We start from the raw sequence: 18314 nt of genomic DNA on the forward strand, positions 1-18314 counted from the left end.
TACTATCAAACAGCGTCACGGATCATGTAGAAGTTTAATAGCAGGGGCGTTTAATATAGCCGATACAAAAACAAGCACACATGTTGGTTACATTTTGATGTATATTTAAGGCTTTGACTGTAATAGTACAGAGAGATATCGCTAGAGGTGAGTCAAAGATTTACTCTTTTATCCAAAAGAAAATAAAATGCATTGTGGAGATTTTTTATTTTGTGAAATGTAGCTGTAATACCAGTCAGTCCTGAAACTGGAGCCTCCAGTGCTTCCAGGTTTACTCTACACGTGTTAGCACAGCAGCAGTCGCTCACTGATGAAGGCGAAAAAAACTGATTCACTCACACAGGGAACAACATCAGTGGACATGTGGGGGATTCATCATAAAGAAAATTCTGTTGGGATATAGTCTGACAGTTTCTCGTCTTCATATATAGCCTTGGATCCTGCTAATCTATAAGAGATTACAAGATCTGACTGAGGTGCCTACGGGTAAAGACTGATGATGCAGGCACACACACACTCATCTGTCACACATCCTTGTAAAGACCTACACAGGATTATTCTTCCTGCTTTTCTATGTTCAAGTCTCTGGATTAGGTTTGTGTGCTGGGCAGATGAAAGCAGCCGGTCAGCAGTGAGGATCTCCTGACTGTGCCGTTGTAGGTCTGGGGGGGGGGGCGTGTGGACGGAAGCTCCGTGCAGGTTTCAGTCATCCGAGGTTTCCAAAACACTTTGGCTGAGGGCCAGGTCCCAATACTGTTCTGTGCGATGCTTCTTGAAGTGCTCTCTGGCCATATTCTCCGTGGGACACTGCTTGAACTTCATGTCTCCAAAACTACGCTCCTTGGCTGTTCCCTGAAGAACCAAGAGGAATAAGATTTAAATGAGATTAAAAATAAAAACGGACAATTAAAAACGTGAAAAATATAACATTTCAATAAAATAGAATGTAAGAAACTCGCCTCCCAAATCAACCAACACTTGTTATTTCTCCTGGCCTCCTCGTCACCATCAGGATCTAATAAAGAATAAGGAGTTAAGTATCTGTTAAATAATCTCAAACACATGATAACTGGGATAAAAGACTCCAGAGACAACTTACCATCTCTTTTACTGTTGTGTTCCTGCCATTTGATTCTGTGCATCATCAGCTTCTTGAACTTTTTCTGGGATTTGGGGCCTAAACAGAGTGAAAGTCCAGAGGCACAATACATCAATTATGAGATTGATTTTTCTATAACTTAATTTTCTTCAAGGTGTAACTTGAATGGAAAAACGATCGTTAAATGGTGACAATATTATTTATCCTTTTAACTGTTTTAGGGCAATTGCTATATTCAATTAACTTTTATTCTGCCTTTCTATTATGGGTCTTGCATGACATGTCTTTGTGTACTGTTTTGTTTTTGTTTTTGTTGTCCATTGTAATATGTTTATATCTGCAGCTGATGTAGCATTTTGGCCCAAGACAATTTTCCCTATGGGACAATCAAATTATATTTGATATTTGACATTAGTCCTCTTAATACCTTGTGCACTAGACAAAGACACATAAGCAGGTTCAATATATTTGAAATAAACAACACATCAGACAGCATTTCAACCTTTCGGGTTAAATTGGGAATAAAAAATTCCCAATTTTTGTAACGCATGTTTATGTGTGTGTAGGAAAAAGTGCAGGAAGAGTTATAGAACCACAGTGAAATGCTGAAAAGGATCAATCATGTACTGAACTGGGAGAAAATGGACTGATCATTACTTAGAAATTAAGAATATCAATGGGTGGCATTTAATGTCAAACCAAGGCAAAATATATATATATATATTTTACAAAGCACTGGTCAAACTGGCAAAAAACACTGTAAACCTGAGGATCATTTCCCTGTGAGGTGTCATGGACACGTTTTCCTTACCTCCCTCCACTACAACAAGGTTGACATCTCTGTGCAGGACTACTGTGCCGGACAGGTACAGCTGGATGGCATTTTTCTCCACTTTAAACTTCTTAGAAGTACTTTGCAGGTAACGGATCCTGTACGGAAAGGTGCAACAATTAACACACACTTTCATGATCACAACACACAAACGCTGATATATATATGTATTTGCAATATAGTGTTTGATCTCTCCCAACAAATACACACCTGTACACTGCAATGTGAACACCATTAGTAATGTCTTCTTTTAACTTCTTGACCTTCTTCTCTTTCCTCTGCCCTGCTGTGAGTTTGCGAGCGGCGTTGGCCTCTTCATGAACCCTGAAGAGAGGGGGACACAATTAGAAAAACCTTTAGGAGGGCTTTTATTCTTCTTTAATATGATATGTGATTCTTCATGACTGCAAGATACAAGAAGATAATGAAGGAGGGTTGATTGTGTTACTAACTTCTGTCTCTTGGCCATCTGTGCTCTTACGTGGGCCTCTACTTTTGTCGGGTCCTGAACTGCCTCCGTCCCCAGCACTCTCATCAGGTTGGAGATGCGCACTGTGGAAATGAAAAACAATCATCAGTTGCTTTCTGTTTAATCTTGCACTGCACCAAATTGTAACTGCAGGTTTGTGTAGGTACCTTTGGGTTCTGGTGGAGGCATGAGACCCAGACGGACCTTCTCTTGAACTTCTTTTTGGCCCTCCCTTCGCGTCTGTCGTCTCAATTTCTTCTGTTCTTTCTTTGTCAGGTATACACCAAGCGTGACTGCCTTATCTGTGTCAACTGTGAACCCCCACACATAGAAATACTTTAATAATTCCAGCAAACTAGTATGGTAATAATCAAATAAATACCATTAAGACACCAATTTTTGCTTTACTTCATAATGATAATATGAAACACAAGTTTAAAAAGTTAACAGCTCGCGTTTAATCTCCTCTACACTTACCTGGGGCGTTAATTTGTGCAGGATGTTCCACAAGGTTGGTCACACCAAATAACTCCAGCTGTTCAAAATTTGTTTCGGTTCTACTGCAAAAGATTAAGAAGAAAGACATGTCAGTAAACTAAATTAAGTACAAACGGTTTAATTATTTGTGCTTGGCACAGTTTTTAAATTCAACCTAAAATCATACTGCATTTAAGCTGGAAAAAGCTGTGGGGTCTTACAAGTCTACGTTGTTGGGCAGGATGAAGGAGTCCCACCACTCAATGTTGGGCACCTCCTTTTCTCCGATCTCCTTCCTGGGTGCAATCAGGGCGAGCTTGGTGGACGCCTGGATTCCTGTCTTCTTTGCTGCCTGGGCAATCTCATTCTGCAACCTTTCCAACTGGGCCTGGTTGAGGGACACATCAGCACAAGAGGGTCAAAAGTCAAGTTGGGTGAACCATAATTGCAAAGTCCTCAAGTCATAATAGGCTGAGAGCAGACAACTGCTGACAATGAAAATATTAGAGAATTAAAAACAAACCTTAGTTCTAATTCTCTGAGCAATCTTCTCGAAGCGCCCCTGGTCATGGAACTTGAAGCCCCTGCGAGGGCGTTGAGCTGGTGTTATAAAAACACGTTGGTCGAAGTAGGACGTGGACTCAATGTCTTCACCAGGCTTCTCCTTCAGCTGCTGACGGAACTGCTCTCTCTTCACAGCTCGAATGTTAGCTGAACATTGAGAGGGGAATTTATTTAGAAACATCAAAACAAGAAATTAAGACTGTTTCTGTCTAATTAGCTTCTGTATTCGTACCTTTTAGTGTGGGCATGCGATGTGTGAGTTCAACCTCTTTGCCACTTGCATCCACAGTTCTTCCCAAATCATCCAGGATAAGAGGTGTTGGCTTATTCACCTCCTTGATTTCCACTTTCCTACAGGAAAAACTGTCCGTTTTCACTCTGCCACATCAAGATAAATTACTAAAATGTCGTCGCCCCCCCACCCGTCTTTAGATTCTACTTACGGTGGAGCAATTCCCATGGCGTGTAGATTAGCTAGTGCCACTAGGTTGTGAGGCCCAGTGTTTCCCAATGCTCCGAGGATACCAGGTTTCAGGGCTAACTGGGACTGGATGCGTGCCTGTAGCTCAGCAGCCTTGCGGGCCTTCTCGATAGCATCATTCATAAAGCTAGCAGCCTGGGAGGGGGCAATGGATGAGGCACCACCACCACCTGCAGCAGCATTGCTGCTGAGAAGCCGTGATACTGTGGAGGCTTCCATTTGTGGTGTAGCAAGGGTAAACATCTAAAATCAGGGAGAAATAAGAACAGCTTAATACTTTATAACTGTCTGAAATGCCCGATACTGAGAAAAATCTGAGTTTTCATGGGGAAAATGTCTTACCTGTGGAGGAGGAGCTGGGGATGAAAAATTCAGTTGTTTCTTTTTCTCTTTGATCTGTTTTGTGGCTGCTTCCATCATCTGTTTAATCTATTAGAGAAAGTTTGGGGACGGGTACAAATATTATAATGCTATAAAATAAATTATTATGCCGTAACTGTGGAGAGTGGAGTATCATACCTGCAATTTGGTGAGCATACCAGAGCTCTCAGTTGGAGGTGCAGGGATGACCTCAGGCTCTTCCACCTCCTGGAATCGAGGGACCCGTTTTCGCTTCGCCACGGTCCCATCTCCTGCGCTCTGAGGTTCTCGCTTGGCACTCGGGTCAGTTTCATCCCCAAACACATCCTGAGACAATCAAAACAGAAATGGCGATCAAATAAATTACCTGAGAAAAAAGACACGGTGTTAATACTTGGAGAACTTGCACAATTATCTTAAGCTTTTTCTTCTTCAACTATCTAGTTTCAGAAACGTATGTGTAAACATGAAACCCAGTTTCCACTTGAAAGTGGAAATCAAGTATAAAAGTCTCCTCTGGTGTTTGTGTACCTTCAGGTCTCTCTTGCGGTTCTTTTCTCCGGATCCTTTGCTGCCGCGGGCGCTGCGACTCTCCTCCAGCGCTTCAAAGAGACGCTCCACGAAACCCCCCGCTGAGTCATCGAGGAAAGGACGCAGCTGGTCTGTGGGAGGAATAAATGTCAATTAATGCAAACAAAGCCAGTATCATTTGAAACATTTTAGAGTGCCTTTATGTTGGACAGTAAAAATATGATCACTGTGATTACAATACATACAATTATCTGCTCATCACTCATGTGACCCTGACCGTATCAAAGCTAAAGCTGAAACTACAAGTTGACAAATGGGCTCTTGGATCATCATAAAAGAAATCTGCAATAACTGATGACACTACAATTCATAACATTATTTAAGAGGGTCACTCATACCTATATGATGTACCTTAAAGCCATTGGAGTTTATAGCTTTGACTGTACAGTTGTTTTTTGTGTGGCTGATGTTTATCCACAGGAGAATGAAATCTGACTCAGAATGACTAATGTGTGACATTCGCAAGACTTTATGTAGATGAAAAATAGCAGGATTCAAATAGTTAGAACAGTTACCTATGGTCTTCCTTTTGTCCAGCCCCTTTCCAACACAGTGTAAAGCTGCAGTGACCACGGTGGGCTCTGAGAAACCGAGCACTTTCTTCACAGTGCGCTCCACCCATGGTCTCAACTCCTCCACCTCTCTCTTAGGAAGAGACATCCTCTGATCCTGCACAACAACAACAACAGAGTTAACAACATATACACATACATGCGATTTTCACCATGTGGTCTGCACCTAACTGCGTGACTTCTTGCACCTTTTAGCCATTTCATAATTTAATCTGCTTATTTGTTTCCGCCTTTTGTTTGATGTTGAAAACCAATAAATAGTTTTGACAAGATTACCACAGTCCCCGTGGACTCAAGCAAACACAATCCACTAACCAACCGCTACACAAACACACACGTTCAGATGATATTAACTCTTAGACGCACACTCAGACTTAAACGTAACACCGTCTGTTCAATGTCAGACTAGTTGATATAAACCAGTCGAAACACACGAGCTTAAATTAATTACATGCGTAACAACTCCACGGCAGGGTGCTAACTAGCGTTAGCATGTTGCTATCGGCCAGCTAACAACACCGACGGATAGCTGCTCAGAGAAAGATACTAACCTCGCTGTTTGCCTTTATCCTCGGTCAGACCGCTTTTGTTGTAAGAGTCCAGAAGAAATGATCAAGCCTGTGAGTCGTAATCCAGCCCAACCGCCAAGTTATCTGAGAAACTTTCTGCTGAAAGTTGCGCCGTTCACACAACGTTTCACAGCCACGACCCGGAACCGGAAACAGACTCTTCTTCGGCAGAACTTGTGTTCGGCCGTTCCACACATAGGTTCCACCTAGCGGCGTCCGAGGGAAGCGGTCTAATGATGAAAAGATGAGAAGTCAGAGAAAAGAGTTTTACAGAGAGACGTTGTATTAAATCGTTTGTATTTGACGTTCTTCTCTTTCTTATTTGAAGTTATGTACTTCTTCTTAGTTCGGTTTTGTTTGGATGGTAAATCAGAGATGTTTGAAGTGCACTTTAATGTCTTGGTATGGTGGCCCAGAGAGCCCAATAAACTGCAAATTAAGAAAACATATACAAACAATAAAAACAGATGCAAATTAAGAAAACAACATGCAAACAATAAAAAAAAATGCACACTAAGGAAACATCATGTGCCGCAAAAATTCATAACAAATGCTAACATGCAAATACAGAAGCACGCAGCAAGTTGCGAAAACGACGCCAAAATGTTTCAAGGACCCTCGAAAAGGTTCTTGAAGTCTGCTACTCGTCAGAAGTGATTGGAACGGAGAGGTATATGGTGGTACAATATTACAGCAATGTACAGCAACAGTAGTAGGCAATACAACTTTAATTGTTGTCAAACCTACTACTCAAGGTCTAGAGTTAACTTAAATTTTCATGTTAAAAAAACTCAATTACGCTTAAGCTCAAAATATATGTAAAAATGAAAAATATTTCTTATGCATTTATAATGCATTTTGGTCCAAATGTCTCGCTGAAATTATGACGTCAGTTTTGGGTAACATTGTTCAGTAATGGACTCTCAGTGGATCAGATTACATGTTTGTCCAAACAACACATGGCCACTTCCTGTATTTTCTAGGCTGATTATTTGATCTCCAAAATATTGTTTATATTGTATTTTGTTAAAGTCAGAATGTTTTAAGTCTCAATAGATAAAGAGCTAACACAAACAAAGTATTTTTACTTTCTCTTGTAGTTACTATCCTTTGTTGTTGTTTTTTAAGTTTCAACAAATATATTCTTTGTTTAGTTTTTTTTGGGGCTCTATCTTGAAGTTGATCAATAAATAAAACATCAGATTATAAATCAGTAAGTGAACAGTTTAACCCTCACAAAAATAGTTTTTCTGTCTATAACAAAATTGGTTATTTTCCATATCCAGTTGCCTCCTCTAAAGAGATGGCTTAACTCTTGGCTTAAATCAAAACACCATAATCTCCTTTTTGTCACTAGAGAGAAACGTTGTCCAGCTCTTGCCTAAGTAGTCACAACGTACTGAACCCAGTCCCCTGCTGCAAACATGGGGATAATCAGGTGATCTCCATTTCCTTCCCCTGTAAGCCCACCCACCCGTTTTTTCTCTCTATCGTTGCATGATGTGGGTCAACTCAGTGCAGTTGTAGTAGTGTGAGCATGAATGCATAGTGAGCCTGAGGCTAGACCCGTCTGTCAGATCACCCTTCACCCCCCCACTCTCTCTACCACCATCCACGCTTCCACTCACACTGTTCATGTTGTGTGTAACCACCAGGATAAACAGTTTAGAGTTTACCAGACAGGTTCTCCCTTCGACCGTATTTAACTAACTTATACTGAACCGCACAACCCCATCATCAACACCACCCTTTATGAATCCATCAGTCACAATTAGCCTTCTGGCTTTCACTCACTCACTCACTCACCCGCCACTCAGGTTGTTTACATTCAGGTTAATAAGTTCCCTACGGCCCCGTTTATCTGAATAACCAGACTGTGCTCTCACGTGGTTTGCACGATATTTCAGTATCTGGTAACTCAAAGGAAGAGTCCTATTAACACCGCAGAATAACAGAAAGACATTTGATCATCATATATTTGCTTTTGTCAACGCTGTGAGTCTTCCAACACCACAAGCCTCTTTGTGTATAGAAACGCAACTTTGGATCCAGTTCCCTCTGTGACCCCTCTGTGACCCCTCTGTTGCAAGTGTCAAATCAAAACACACAAACAAGGTCAATTCGATATGATTCTTTTGACCAATAAAAAAACAAAACTCACTATAGTAAACTAAATATTTTGTGTTTTTCAACTGTTGGTCAGTCAAAAGAAGACATTAGACCTGAATTTTTTTTGCAATTACTTATTTTCTCTGGACCAAAAAAATTGATCTATTAGTCAAGAAAACTGCAAAATAATCGATAATGACAATAATAGTTTTCTGTAGCTGTAGCGACATCTTCAGATGGGTTTTTCTGTTCTATCAGCCGTGAAAAATCCAGAACGTATAAAAAGCTCACAAATAAAAAGCCAAAAGCACCAAAGGTTTGGTCTTTATGCAAAGGCAAAGAAAAGATGATCAAAGTGGTTGTATTGTTGCTTTTTGTTGATCTACAAAATGATTAATTGATTGTCTCAGCCCCATATGAGTTATTTCTAAGGTTAATAATTAAGGAATAACAACACCATTATATATTTGCACGACATATACGCTGATACTGCTTTAATCTGGTTGTAATCAAATGATCAGCCGGGGCAGGAAATATAAGGCACACGCACACACACACACACACACAGGTTTGGGAAGCTATCCTTTTAAGGACCTTGCATTGACTTCCATGAGGACCAAAGCCTGGTCCTCATGAGATCTGATAGTCCTGACAAAATCGGGGTTAATGCTGGAAAAGCTCCTAAAAAAACAACAAAAATGAGTACACACACACACGAACAGACTCAGATTGACCCACGGCGCTGCCTCCTCACTGGCACATCACATGTGCTGCCTCCCCACCCACACCCACACAGCCGCGCCGACCCCCCTCGCCCACCTCTCTCTGGCCGACACTGTTATGTAATGACACCTCAGCACATAATATGACAATACCGCAGATATTTCTATACAACTACACACACATACACACACGCACATAAACCTCACTGGTAAACACATTGACTTAAACCAGCTTGTGCAGCTTAAACAATGTGTGGTGAGAATTGCATGAATTAATGTATTATATCAGTGGAATGTGAAACTATTTAGTCTGCAGTAAATCTTTGTTCAGAATCTGTAAAAGCCTTCACAAATGTTTCCTTGTGATTGCTGTATAATATTTCCAATAATGTGATGTCAGCTGAGTGTATTATGGTGCATTAATGCTTCCACATAAATATTACATAAGAACATAATTTATGGCTTAAGTTGAGAGGGTCCCGTGCTGCTTCATCCAGTTTTTTGAGTCATCAAGTGTGTGACTATGATATATTTCATCATGCTGACCCAGTTTTATTTCATTGTATCTGACACGGGCTGTAAATCATGTTGGAAGATCCAATCTCAGGGGACGCCGTTGTCTTTACTTCACACATGACTTCAGTGAATGTCTCAGCGTGAGTTCTAAATACTAAATCTCAAACTGTCTACTAAAGGTTTCAGCTTTTATTCTCTCATTCATAACCCAACTCTACCTCCTTTATGCGGCTGCATATTTCCCGTATTTTATCTGGTGATTCCCTTCCACTCACTGCATTTAATAATTGAGCAGGCGTGTGTAAAATGGCTTCATCACGGGCAGGCTCCCGAGAACACATTTAGGCCAACGAAACTGATGAGGATGTTTTTTGCCTGTAGCTCGGGCGTGCCCCAAATATCACGCACAATGTCATAGGATACACGTGTGTCCTTGAAAATGTAGTCCTGGTACTTCTGTATTTACCGTGTCCCCTGTTGGTCACGTCATGGTGATGGGGACCACAGATGGTGGGCAGACCAAGGGCCCGTCATCATGGTGAGCTCCTTCCAGGCAGAGATGACTTCAAACTTGCTCTGATTTCCATGGTGGGGCTGCCCACTGTGCAGTTTTAATGAGCATCGAGGCTGTTTTGGGACTGGTCGGCACTGAAACCCCCTGAGGACTGGGGTGAGTAAGAGTGTGTGTGTGTTTGCATGTGTGTGTGTTTGCTCCCACCATGTCTGACTACACGAGCGTGTGTGTGTGCAATTGTAAAGTCACAGTGTGGCTTCACCTCGCGTGAGTTTTACTGGAGACCACTGGGGGAGGGGAATTTTAGAATAAGTGAATAAGAGCCTCATTCACTTCATTACACACAACACAACGTACAGCAGGTTACTGGACAGACATCCTGGAATCATTGACTTGTTAAAACCAATAACGGGAATGCGGACGATTAAAACCTACACAGCAAGGGATCAGAGGGGCAGTAAGTCCATTACGTGCAATCCTATTCATGCACGGACACACATGCTCAATTAATCCGACGCATGCTTTTTGGATAGGCACAAGTGAAAACAACTGAGGGCGGTGGTGATGCAATAGCAATAAAGGGTGCTTTACAGGGCGGACTGTAGACATGTGGTAAACCCAGTGCTGGTGGAGGGGGTATTAAACTTCAAAAAGCAGAACACAAAGAGTAAAAAAACACACAAACAAGAAGATGAAATCATTGTTAAAAAAAAGTAAGTGGGAAAATCAGCATATGTCCTTCATGCATCACAAAGCTGAAGTGAGGTCTCCTCCCTGTGCCCTCCACACATCCTCCTCCTCCCGTCCTTTTCCTCTTGCCCCTCGTTTCCATCCTCCAGAGGAGAAAGATGAAGAGAAGAAGGGGGGGTTAGCGTCTCTGCTAAAAACTGCATGGATACAAGGGGGGGCTGAGAGGGAGGCAGGCTGAGGGGAGGAGGGAGGGGGAGGGCGGTTTCTGTTTTTGTGCCACAGCAGAGTCAGTGTGTCAGAGACAGGCCCATCACAAAATCAGCCAGTCAGAGTGTGTGGTGGGGAGTGGCCCACGTGTGTGTGCATGAGTGTTTATAACTGTGTGTGTGTGTGTGTGTGTGTGTGTGTGTGTGTGTGTGTGTGTGTGTGTGTGTGTGTGTGTGTGTGTGTGTGTGTGTGTGTGTGTGTGTGTGTGTGTGTGTGTGTGTGTGTGTGTGTGCATGTACCATGGCTGATTTCACTCCTGTCTGAAAGCAAGAAATTAAACCACTCCCACTTAAAATATGCCATCTCCTGTGCCCATGTGCACGCATGCAGTATCCATGGATGGGAGACTGGCGAGGAGAGAAAATGGTGAAGGTTTTGATTCAGGAATTTGAGAGATGATAATTAAATCTGTGAAATTAATTTGAAAGCATGCAGCACATTGTTAATTTCTTGTTTACATTTCTGTAAACAGGATATTTTTGGTGTTTAAATTGTTGGTCTGACAAACCAAAATATTTCAAGACGTCACTGTAAAGAGAATTTTCTTAGTATTTGTTTTCATTATCAGGATTTTTTTTCAACATTTCATAAAAGAATAAGTTAATTTAGACATTAATCACTGACCTAATTAATGTAAATAATTGTTAGTTGCTGGCCCAGTGACATCTTCAGAATATGTTTTATGTTTAACCCACAGTCCAGAACTCAATTCTATTTGTGATCATGAAATTAGGACACTCAAATTCAATATTGTGGAAAATATTTTCCGATTAACTTTTTTTTCCTTCTTGTTTTTTCTTGTGCTACAAAAATCTGAAATAAGCTTTTATTATTATTGTTATTATTATAATAGTAGTAGTAGTAGTAGTATAAACAAAATTGCGGTTAATTTTCTGTTTATTGACAAAGTAATGATAATTCCAACTCTGACATATGACAACTTATTTAAGATGTATATATTACGCTGAGTTTGTACTTACCCCAGTTTGATTTCCTCTTTGGTTAGGTTATGATGGTGAACTGTACAGTCAAATCCGCCCTTGGGTTACGTTTTTTGCACTTGAACTTTTACCCTTTAATTTTTCTTTCAGAAGAACCTATATGTCTGTGTCAGTATGCAGAGAATAAGGTGGAAGCAGCTCATGTCTGACTGAGTTGTTGTAATTCAACACATTTACACACACACACACACACACACGGCTCGTCTCTACACATCTACTCATTTACTCATTGTGATCTCAATATCAACATCCAACCCAAACAAGAATGCCACAGTAATGTTTGGGCTACGTAGTAGTATAGTAGCAGCTGGTCGGAGGATCACCCCCCCCCCCCCCCCCGCACTACTACTACCACTACAACTACTCCTGCCAGTCAGATTAACCAGGCTGTAGTCTCACACCCTGCCGCCCCTCCTTCCTCCCTCCATCACCCCTCCTCACCCACACACGCACGCACACTCCAAAATGTGGTCTCTAAATCTGCACCCCATTGAGTCACACATCTGTTTAGTGTGAGCTGCTGTCCAAAACAAGCCCATCTACATGTTGTGTTTTTATAGCGGAATATTAAAGAAAAACAGAAATGTGGAGAAACATGTGTGTAATAAATGAATAAAATAAACACAAAATACCGGCAGGCAGTTCAGTTGTCAAAAATGTGTCATTTATTAAAAGATTTTTTGTCCTTTTGCATCATTATTGAAAAAAGATTAGCCAGAAGAATAATATCAAGTAGAAATGGGGTGAGAGAAAGACAGATTGAGCTGAGAAAAAGACAGATACTAATGGGATTGAGGGAGACGAAGGAGAGAGGGCAAAAGCAGACGAGTGCAGCAGGGTGGGGGAGGGGAGACAAGGGTTTTTTGGGAGGGGGAACTACCGTAACATTTTGGGATGAAAGAAGGGGAGGAATCAGAAGCAGACGAAAAGGCAGCAAAAATAAACAAGACGTATTATTTCTGACCAGTCATCAGTAGAAAAACCCATACCTGAAAAACCCATACATGAAAAAACGATGAAAAATTAAATAAGTGCAAATGGTTTGTCTTTCAAACCACAACCGTATAAAAACTGGGTGGAAGAACCCCCCCCCCCAGCCTAGGACAGAGAGCCAGCGTCTGACGCACCGTGAAACAAGACGGTCTGACCCGGGGTCTGCGACTGAGGGTGTGTACACTCCTTCACGCCAAAACACAATCAGCAGTAACATGGAGGCTGCCATTGGCTCGGAGGTGACATTTGGGGCTTTTTTGAGGGAGGAGGTCTGGTACATGAAAAATACCCCTCATCCTCCTTCTCCTCATCTCTCTAGTTATGTAAATAGCATAATATGATTCACTTGTAAAATTTTAAAAATACTTAAATCTAAATATTTACTATTTTTGCCATTATAGGTAAATCCAATCACATTATTAATCCCCTCCCCCCGTTATACATGAACAATAATAATTTGAGGTTTCCAAATAAAGAGAGAGAGAGCGCCTCCTATTAAACATCTTAATTAGAAGTGTAATTAGTATAACAATAGCAGCAGTCGAGTAGAGCAGTTGAGGGTTAAATTTATATTTTCTGTTTTGTCAAGTTTTCAAGAGCTCCATCTTGAAGTGGAGGTCAGTCTGTTCCTCCGTCGATCAGAACCGATAGAAATTCCCCAAATGAAGGCTGGTAGCAGCCGCTGCTGTTTGTGTGTGTTTGTGTGTAGAAGGTGAAGAAGTATGAAGTTTGGATTCACTGTAGATGTCAGAGTATTGAATAGTTTTGGATACCGTGGTTTTTTTGTGCGTGTCTGCCTGGATTCGAGTGTGTACTTGTTTTGTCAAACAGGAGCAAACAATCAAAACACATGAGTTTTCCCGTAAAGCACCCAATGCTTTTTTTCTGAACACATCCTATTTGGTAAAAAAAGGCACAGTAATCCCAATAGTCCAAGTCAGGAGATTCCACTTCCTTCAGTTAATTATTTTTCTCATTTTCATCATGATAGCAATAAAAAAAAAAAAAAAAACAGCATCTTCCCAATCACCTCAAAAAATCGTAGGCCAAACTGTGAGTGTGCACAGGAGGTGATACTCAGCTGCCCAATAAATAAATACAGACAATAAATAAAAACAGTGTCGGATGAACACATGAATAAATTAACTGTGGGACTCCAGAGTCGTATATGTCCTTGAGTGGTCCTTATTTTTTTTTCTTCAAGCTGGTCTTTTTTTGTTAAGTCTCTCACGACCCTGATTATCGGCCAGTTTTGCAGAAACATTTGGACCCAGAGTAACAACATGAAAGTTCACGTGACTTCTGCCCACCATGACGTCGCCGATCCACCAGCCAAGTGCCCAGACAGGTCTCTGATTACATTCGTGAGTTAATGACATCATTTTTCCCACTGTCTCCTTGATGACTCCTGAAGCACCACACGTACAGTTCAATGCTGCGTTCTGTACATTGTATTTCACATCGCTAGCTGTGAGATTTTCAAATGACTTTTTTTCTCTCCGCAACTCAGACGCCTTGGTTTCTATCTACAAGTGAGTGTAAAGTCCACGTGTCTCCTGCCATAAGACGGCGCATTACTCACTCATCGCTGGAGTTACCTCATCAAACTGAACCCTGAAGCCAGCTCATTCTATTTCCTGTCCCTCAGGTCAGATACCCACTGAGACATCTCAGATTACAGTGTATTTCGTTTTCATGCTGAGGAGGAACTGCTCATCGTCAAATCTTCATAACCTCTCCTATTGGTCGTTACTCAAAAACCTGTAAATAACCTTTAAGTGATTGGTTCTCTTTCCGATCGCCCTCACTCACAGCCACCATAGTGCACATGATTATGATTATAATGGAATTGCTATTATCATCTAGGTTTGATTTATTGAAATATATTACGTCTTGTTGTTTACACTAACTGTTGAAGTTGCGGTCTTGATAAGGGGTTGTGCTTCATCTATGATTTACCATCTTTCCTTCCTTTCTTTAATGTATCTTTAATGACAGGCCTTCAGCCTCTTCCCTTCTTCTTCTCACAGCAGCTTTTAACTCGAAGTTACAAAATCGAGGCCGCTGACTCTTTGCTTGTCAAATGCATCAGGTCTTTACCGGGGTGGAGCACACCCTTGGTAACAGAGATTTGCTTTGACCCTGAAAGGCAGCGACTGTCTTACTCTCACTCTGTTGTCCGGCAACAGGCTGGCTTTGGCACGGGTTTGGCTTCTTCAGGTTGCTGCGCTGCTTGGAAGGCTTAGAAGAAGAGATGGCCTTGTTTTGCCTAGCGGGGCTGCCCCTCCTACTCGCTGGGGTAATGGCACTGATGGGCTGGTTTTCGCCGTTACTCGCCGCCGCTGCGCCCTCATGTGAGGGGTGGGCCTTTCGTGGGGACAGGATGGGGGCGACGTGAACCCACGTCAGACTCGGCTCAGAGCTTTGACCTGCTTTGTAGTTTGAGAGCTTGCCTCGGTCCTCGCTGTCATTGTCCTTTCCCTTTGTGTCCGCAGTGAGCCGTCTGTCACCGGCCACATCTGGGGAAATTGGATTTGCATCAGGTGCCAATGACGGAGGAGGTGGAGGAGGAGCAGAGGGTTTGTCCCTTTCATCATGATCTCGCTTCACCCTCTTCTCTTCTGTTCCGACATGAGGGCACTTGAGAAGCAGAGGGGAAGGCGTGGGACTGCATGTACTTGTCCAGCTGAGTCTGCGTTTCTGGAAAAACAAGCAGTAGAGCAATTTGCATGAGAACGTGAAAACTTACAGCGGTGGCGGTGGTGGTGGCGATGGCTTGTTTTGTGTGTTCTCACCTTGACGGGAATATGTAGCTGATCCCTGTGCTTATGCGGCGGCGTGGAGCTGGAACTGTCTTGGAGGGAGAGGGCAGGGGACGTGGCCACGCTGGAGTTTGAGGAGGCCGGCGGAGTCGAGATCTGAGGAAACCAAAGCTTGAGCATCATCTCCACCTGGAGCAGCGTGTTCAGGTACTTCTCACTAAAAATAGAAGAAAAGAGGGACATATACGTAAATTGATGGAACAGATGGTGAAGAAAGTGTGCACTGCATGATAAAACATCTGGATGCTTAGAATCCTGTATATAGATCTTAGTAATACGTCCTCTAAACTGCAGTGTTGCTCTACCATGGATGTGAATGCTGTAACTCTACCCACCCCGAGGACTGATAAATAAAACATGGAATAGGAGAGGAGGCTTGAAAGACATCACTATAACAATCCTCCCCTCTAGTTATAACTACAATTTAATAATCATTAAGATGTTGTGTCACCGATTAAACACTGAGGGTGGACGTGGGACAATGTTATAATGACAATGATATCTCACCCGCTGTTTGGTCTCTGTAGAACCCCCACAATCCTCTGGATTCGATCCACAGCAACACTCTGCTGGAAAGTACTCAAACCTGTCAATCAAAGACATATTCCTCCAGTCAGACGTTTACACCTTTGAGTCGTGGAAACTGTGCACATGTTGACACGCAATGCCTCACACACACACACACCACTTTCTCTTGGGAGATCAGTACTCTCTCGTGAGCTGATGACTCAGCCACAAGACTGTCGCTTCACACACGCTGCACTTTGGACTGCATCAATAAGCAGAAAAACTCCCTATTACATGGTGGAGACTGCTCAGACCTCTCGAACCATGCACTCAGCATCTTGAGTTACCAGTCTGCACACATGCTTATCTGAAGGTGCTAGCGTGCGGCGTGGATGCTTACCGCGCTCGAATCGACCCCTCTTCAGACCACTCAGCAGCTCCAGCAGGGGCCTGACAAAACCCTGCAGCTCCGCACACTGACAAGAGGGAGAGAAGACAGATCCCGACTGAGTTTGGGTTTGGACTTTCTTTCTAAATCATTCTGCTGGGACTTGCTCTGTCATCTATCCTCTGTTTCCTGCACCCTGACCCATCCCTCACCTTCTGAGAAAACTGCAGGTCGCCGTGGGATTTGGCGATCTGGTTTGAAGGACCCGTCTCGTCCGCCTTCTTGCCGCCACTCTCCAACCTGTACGACTCCTCCTCTTCCTCTTTATCTGTGAAGGAATCGCACGTCCACTGGGACCCTGGGCTTTCCGACCCCCGATCTCCGTTGGCCGTAGCCCCTCCCGAGGAGGAGCCGTCCGTGAGGAAGACATCCGCGTCGTCCTCCACCTGATCCGAGTCGCTGAACGGGAGGCTGTCGCTGGAGCTCAGGGAATCGAAGCAGGCCTGGGTGGAAGTGCTGCCCTGGGACTGCATTGCTGCTGTGGGGCAGGAGCAGAGGGACGGGGGTTATTATGACAAGTCAAACCTGATTGAATGTAAACTTAAAGGGACACAGGTCAAGTGGAGACAGATGAGAAGTGGAAATCATGCAAAATAACTGATTTCCTGGTGCTTTACCTCCTTCAATAATTCCCCAAATTACTCAAAATGGTGGGTATACCAGTGCCCTAGTTTAACATGGTGCAGAGTGGGACTGGGGCAAGGCAGTAGGCACACAATGGTAGTGCATGTCTGGCTCCCATTGAGGAGATTGGAGAGGAGAGTAAAGTGTGAGGGGGATGGGAGATTGTAGGGTAGTGAAATCAGAATAGGCCGTCTCCCTCTCTCACTCTCTCTCTGCCTCCAGTGCTCTCTCTCTCTCTCTGGCCCCTCCTCTCTGTCTCAGGCTTGCTCTCCCCCCCCTTGGTTTCACACACAAACCTCTCTCTCTTTCCTCTCCGGCTGTGTTTCTGTATGCCTCTCTGCTCTCCCTTCAGCTCATCCTGTTTGTTATGCACACACACACACACACACACACACACACACACACACACACACACACACACACACACACACACACACACACACACACACACACACACACACACACACACACACACACACACACACACAAGCCTGGTGCTCCTCTTCCTTTCCTCTTCCACAGACCAACCCACCTCCTTTTCCTCTTGTTCACATTTTACGTTCTCCATCTCAGGCCATGTGCCTTCTCTCCTCTCTTTTCCCTTTCTTTCTTTCCCTCTGTGTAATCTGCTTTCGGGGCCGGATTCCACCACCACAAGAGTGGGGGGAATTAAGAAGGGGGCGGGGGGGGGGGGGGGGGGGGGTGACTGGAAGACACCCGGCCCCCTTACACACAAACACAGCTTGTGTCACTATCACATGTACAGTCTAAAAAAAAAACAGTTTGTCCACATAGATGGAATAAAGAGGCAGAACCACTTCAGAGTTCACGTGTAGGAAGATAACACCAAACTTGTTTGAGCTTTTTACACCTGACACATTATTTTGCTAAATGTTCTGTCTGAACATATAGGGAAGTCATCTAGTGGATGACTTCCCTGGTTCCTTTTACAACCAAAGGTCGCTATGTCCTCATGCATTAAAAGTGGAAGAAGATCCCAATTAAATGAATTCCTTTTTTTCTGATCTGGTCCACAGCCCCTGGGATGGGGATGGGGGGGGTACAGGGTGGGGTGGGGTGGTGGGGT

At 43.1% G+C, this 18314-nt stretch overlaps 2 protein-coding genes across 2 annotated transcripts; both read right to left on the reverse strand.

Annotated features, from left to right (window-relative positions):
• Positions 1-87: 87 nt before the first annotated feature.
• prpf3 (PRP3 pre-mRNA processing factor 3 homolog (yeast)) lies at positions 88-6149 on the reverse strand. The gene is made up of 17 exons (XM_061080432.1): positions 5997-6149; positions 5389-5542; positions 4814-4944; positions 4442-4609; positions 4265-4351; positions 3885-4165; positions 3674-3792; positions 3401-3588; positions 3099-3265; positions 2878-2960; positions 2568-2711; positions 2384-2483; positions 2142-2255; positions 1911-2029; positions 1100-1177; positions 960-1015; positions 88-852 (listed from the first exon to the last, which is right to left on the reverse strand). Exons 2-17 carry the CDS (start codon positions 5531-5533, stop codon positions 703-705), a joined length of 2130 nt encoding a protein of 709 aa, XP_060936415.1. The 5' UTR covers positions 5534-5542; positions 5997-6149; the 3' UTR covers positions 88-702.
• A 6353-nt stretch (positions 6150-12502) lies between these two features.
• Positions 12503-17132, reverse strand: LOC133014315 (circadian-associated transcriptional repressor-like). Its single transcript, XM_061081515.1, has 5 exons — positions 16756-17132; positions 16556-16631; positions 16156-16234; positions 15622-15805; positions 12503-15526 (listed from the first exon to the last, which is right to left on the reverse strand). Exons 1-5 carry the CDS (start codon positions 17074-17076, stop codon positions 14915-14917), a joined length of 1272 nt encoding a protein of 423 aa, XP_060937498.1. The 5' UTR covers positions 17077-17132; the 3' UTR covers positions 12503-14914.
• Between the last annotated feature and the right edge of the window lie 1182 nt (positions 17133-18314).

This window comes from Limanda limanda, chromosome 11, assembly GCF_963576545.1.
Source record: "Limanda limanda chromosome 11, fLimLim1.1, whole genome shotgun sequence".
Lineage (NCBI taxonomy): Eukaryota > Metazoa > Chordata > Actinopteri > Pleuronectiformes > Pleuronectidae > Limanda > Limanda limanda.

Bases quoted from the DNA above. Each gene is read 5' to 3' on its own strand.
- LOC133014315 (XM_061081515.1), bottom strand. From the start codon at position 17,076: ATGCAGTCCCAGGGCAGCACTTCCACCCAGGCCTGCTTCGATTCCCTG. The intron at 16,632-16,755 runs GTGAGGGATGGG...CCCTCTTGTCAG, and splicing joins ACCTGCAGTTTTCTCAGAAG to TGTGCGGAGCTGCAGGGTTT. The intron at 16,235-16,555 runs GTAAGCATCCAC...TTTGATTGACAG, and splicing joins GAGGGGTCGATTCGAGCGCG to GTTTGAGTACTTTCCAGCAG.
- prpf3 (XM_061080432.1), bottom strand. From the start codon at position 5,533: ATGTCTCTTCCTAAGAGAGAGGTGGAGGAGTTGAGACCATGGGTGGAG. The intron at 1,178-1,910 runs GTAAGGAAAACG...CACTCTGTTTAG, and splicing joins CCTTGTTGTAGTGGAGGGAG to GCCCCAAATCCCAGAAAAAG. The intron at 853-959 runs GCGAGTTTCTTA...TTGGTTCTTCAG, and splicing joins AGTGTTGGTTGATTTGGGAG to GGAACAGCCAAGGAGCGTAG.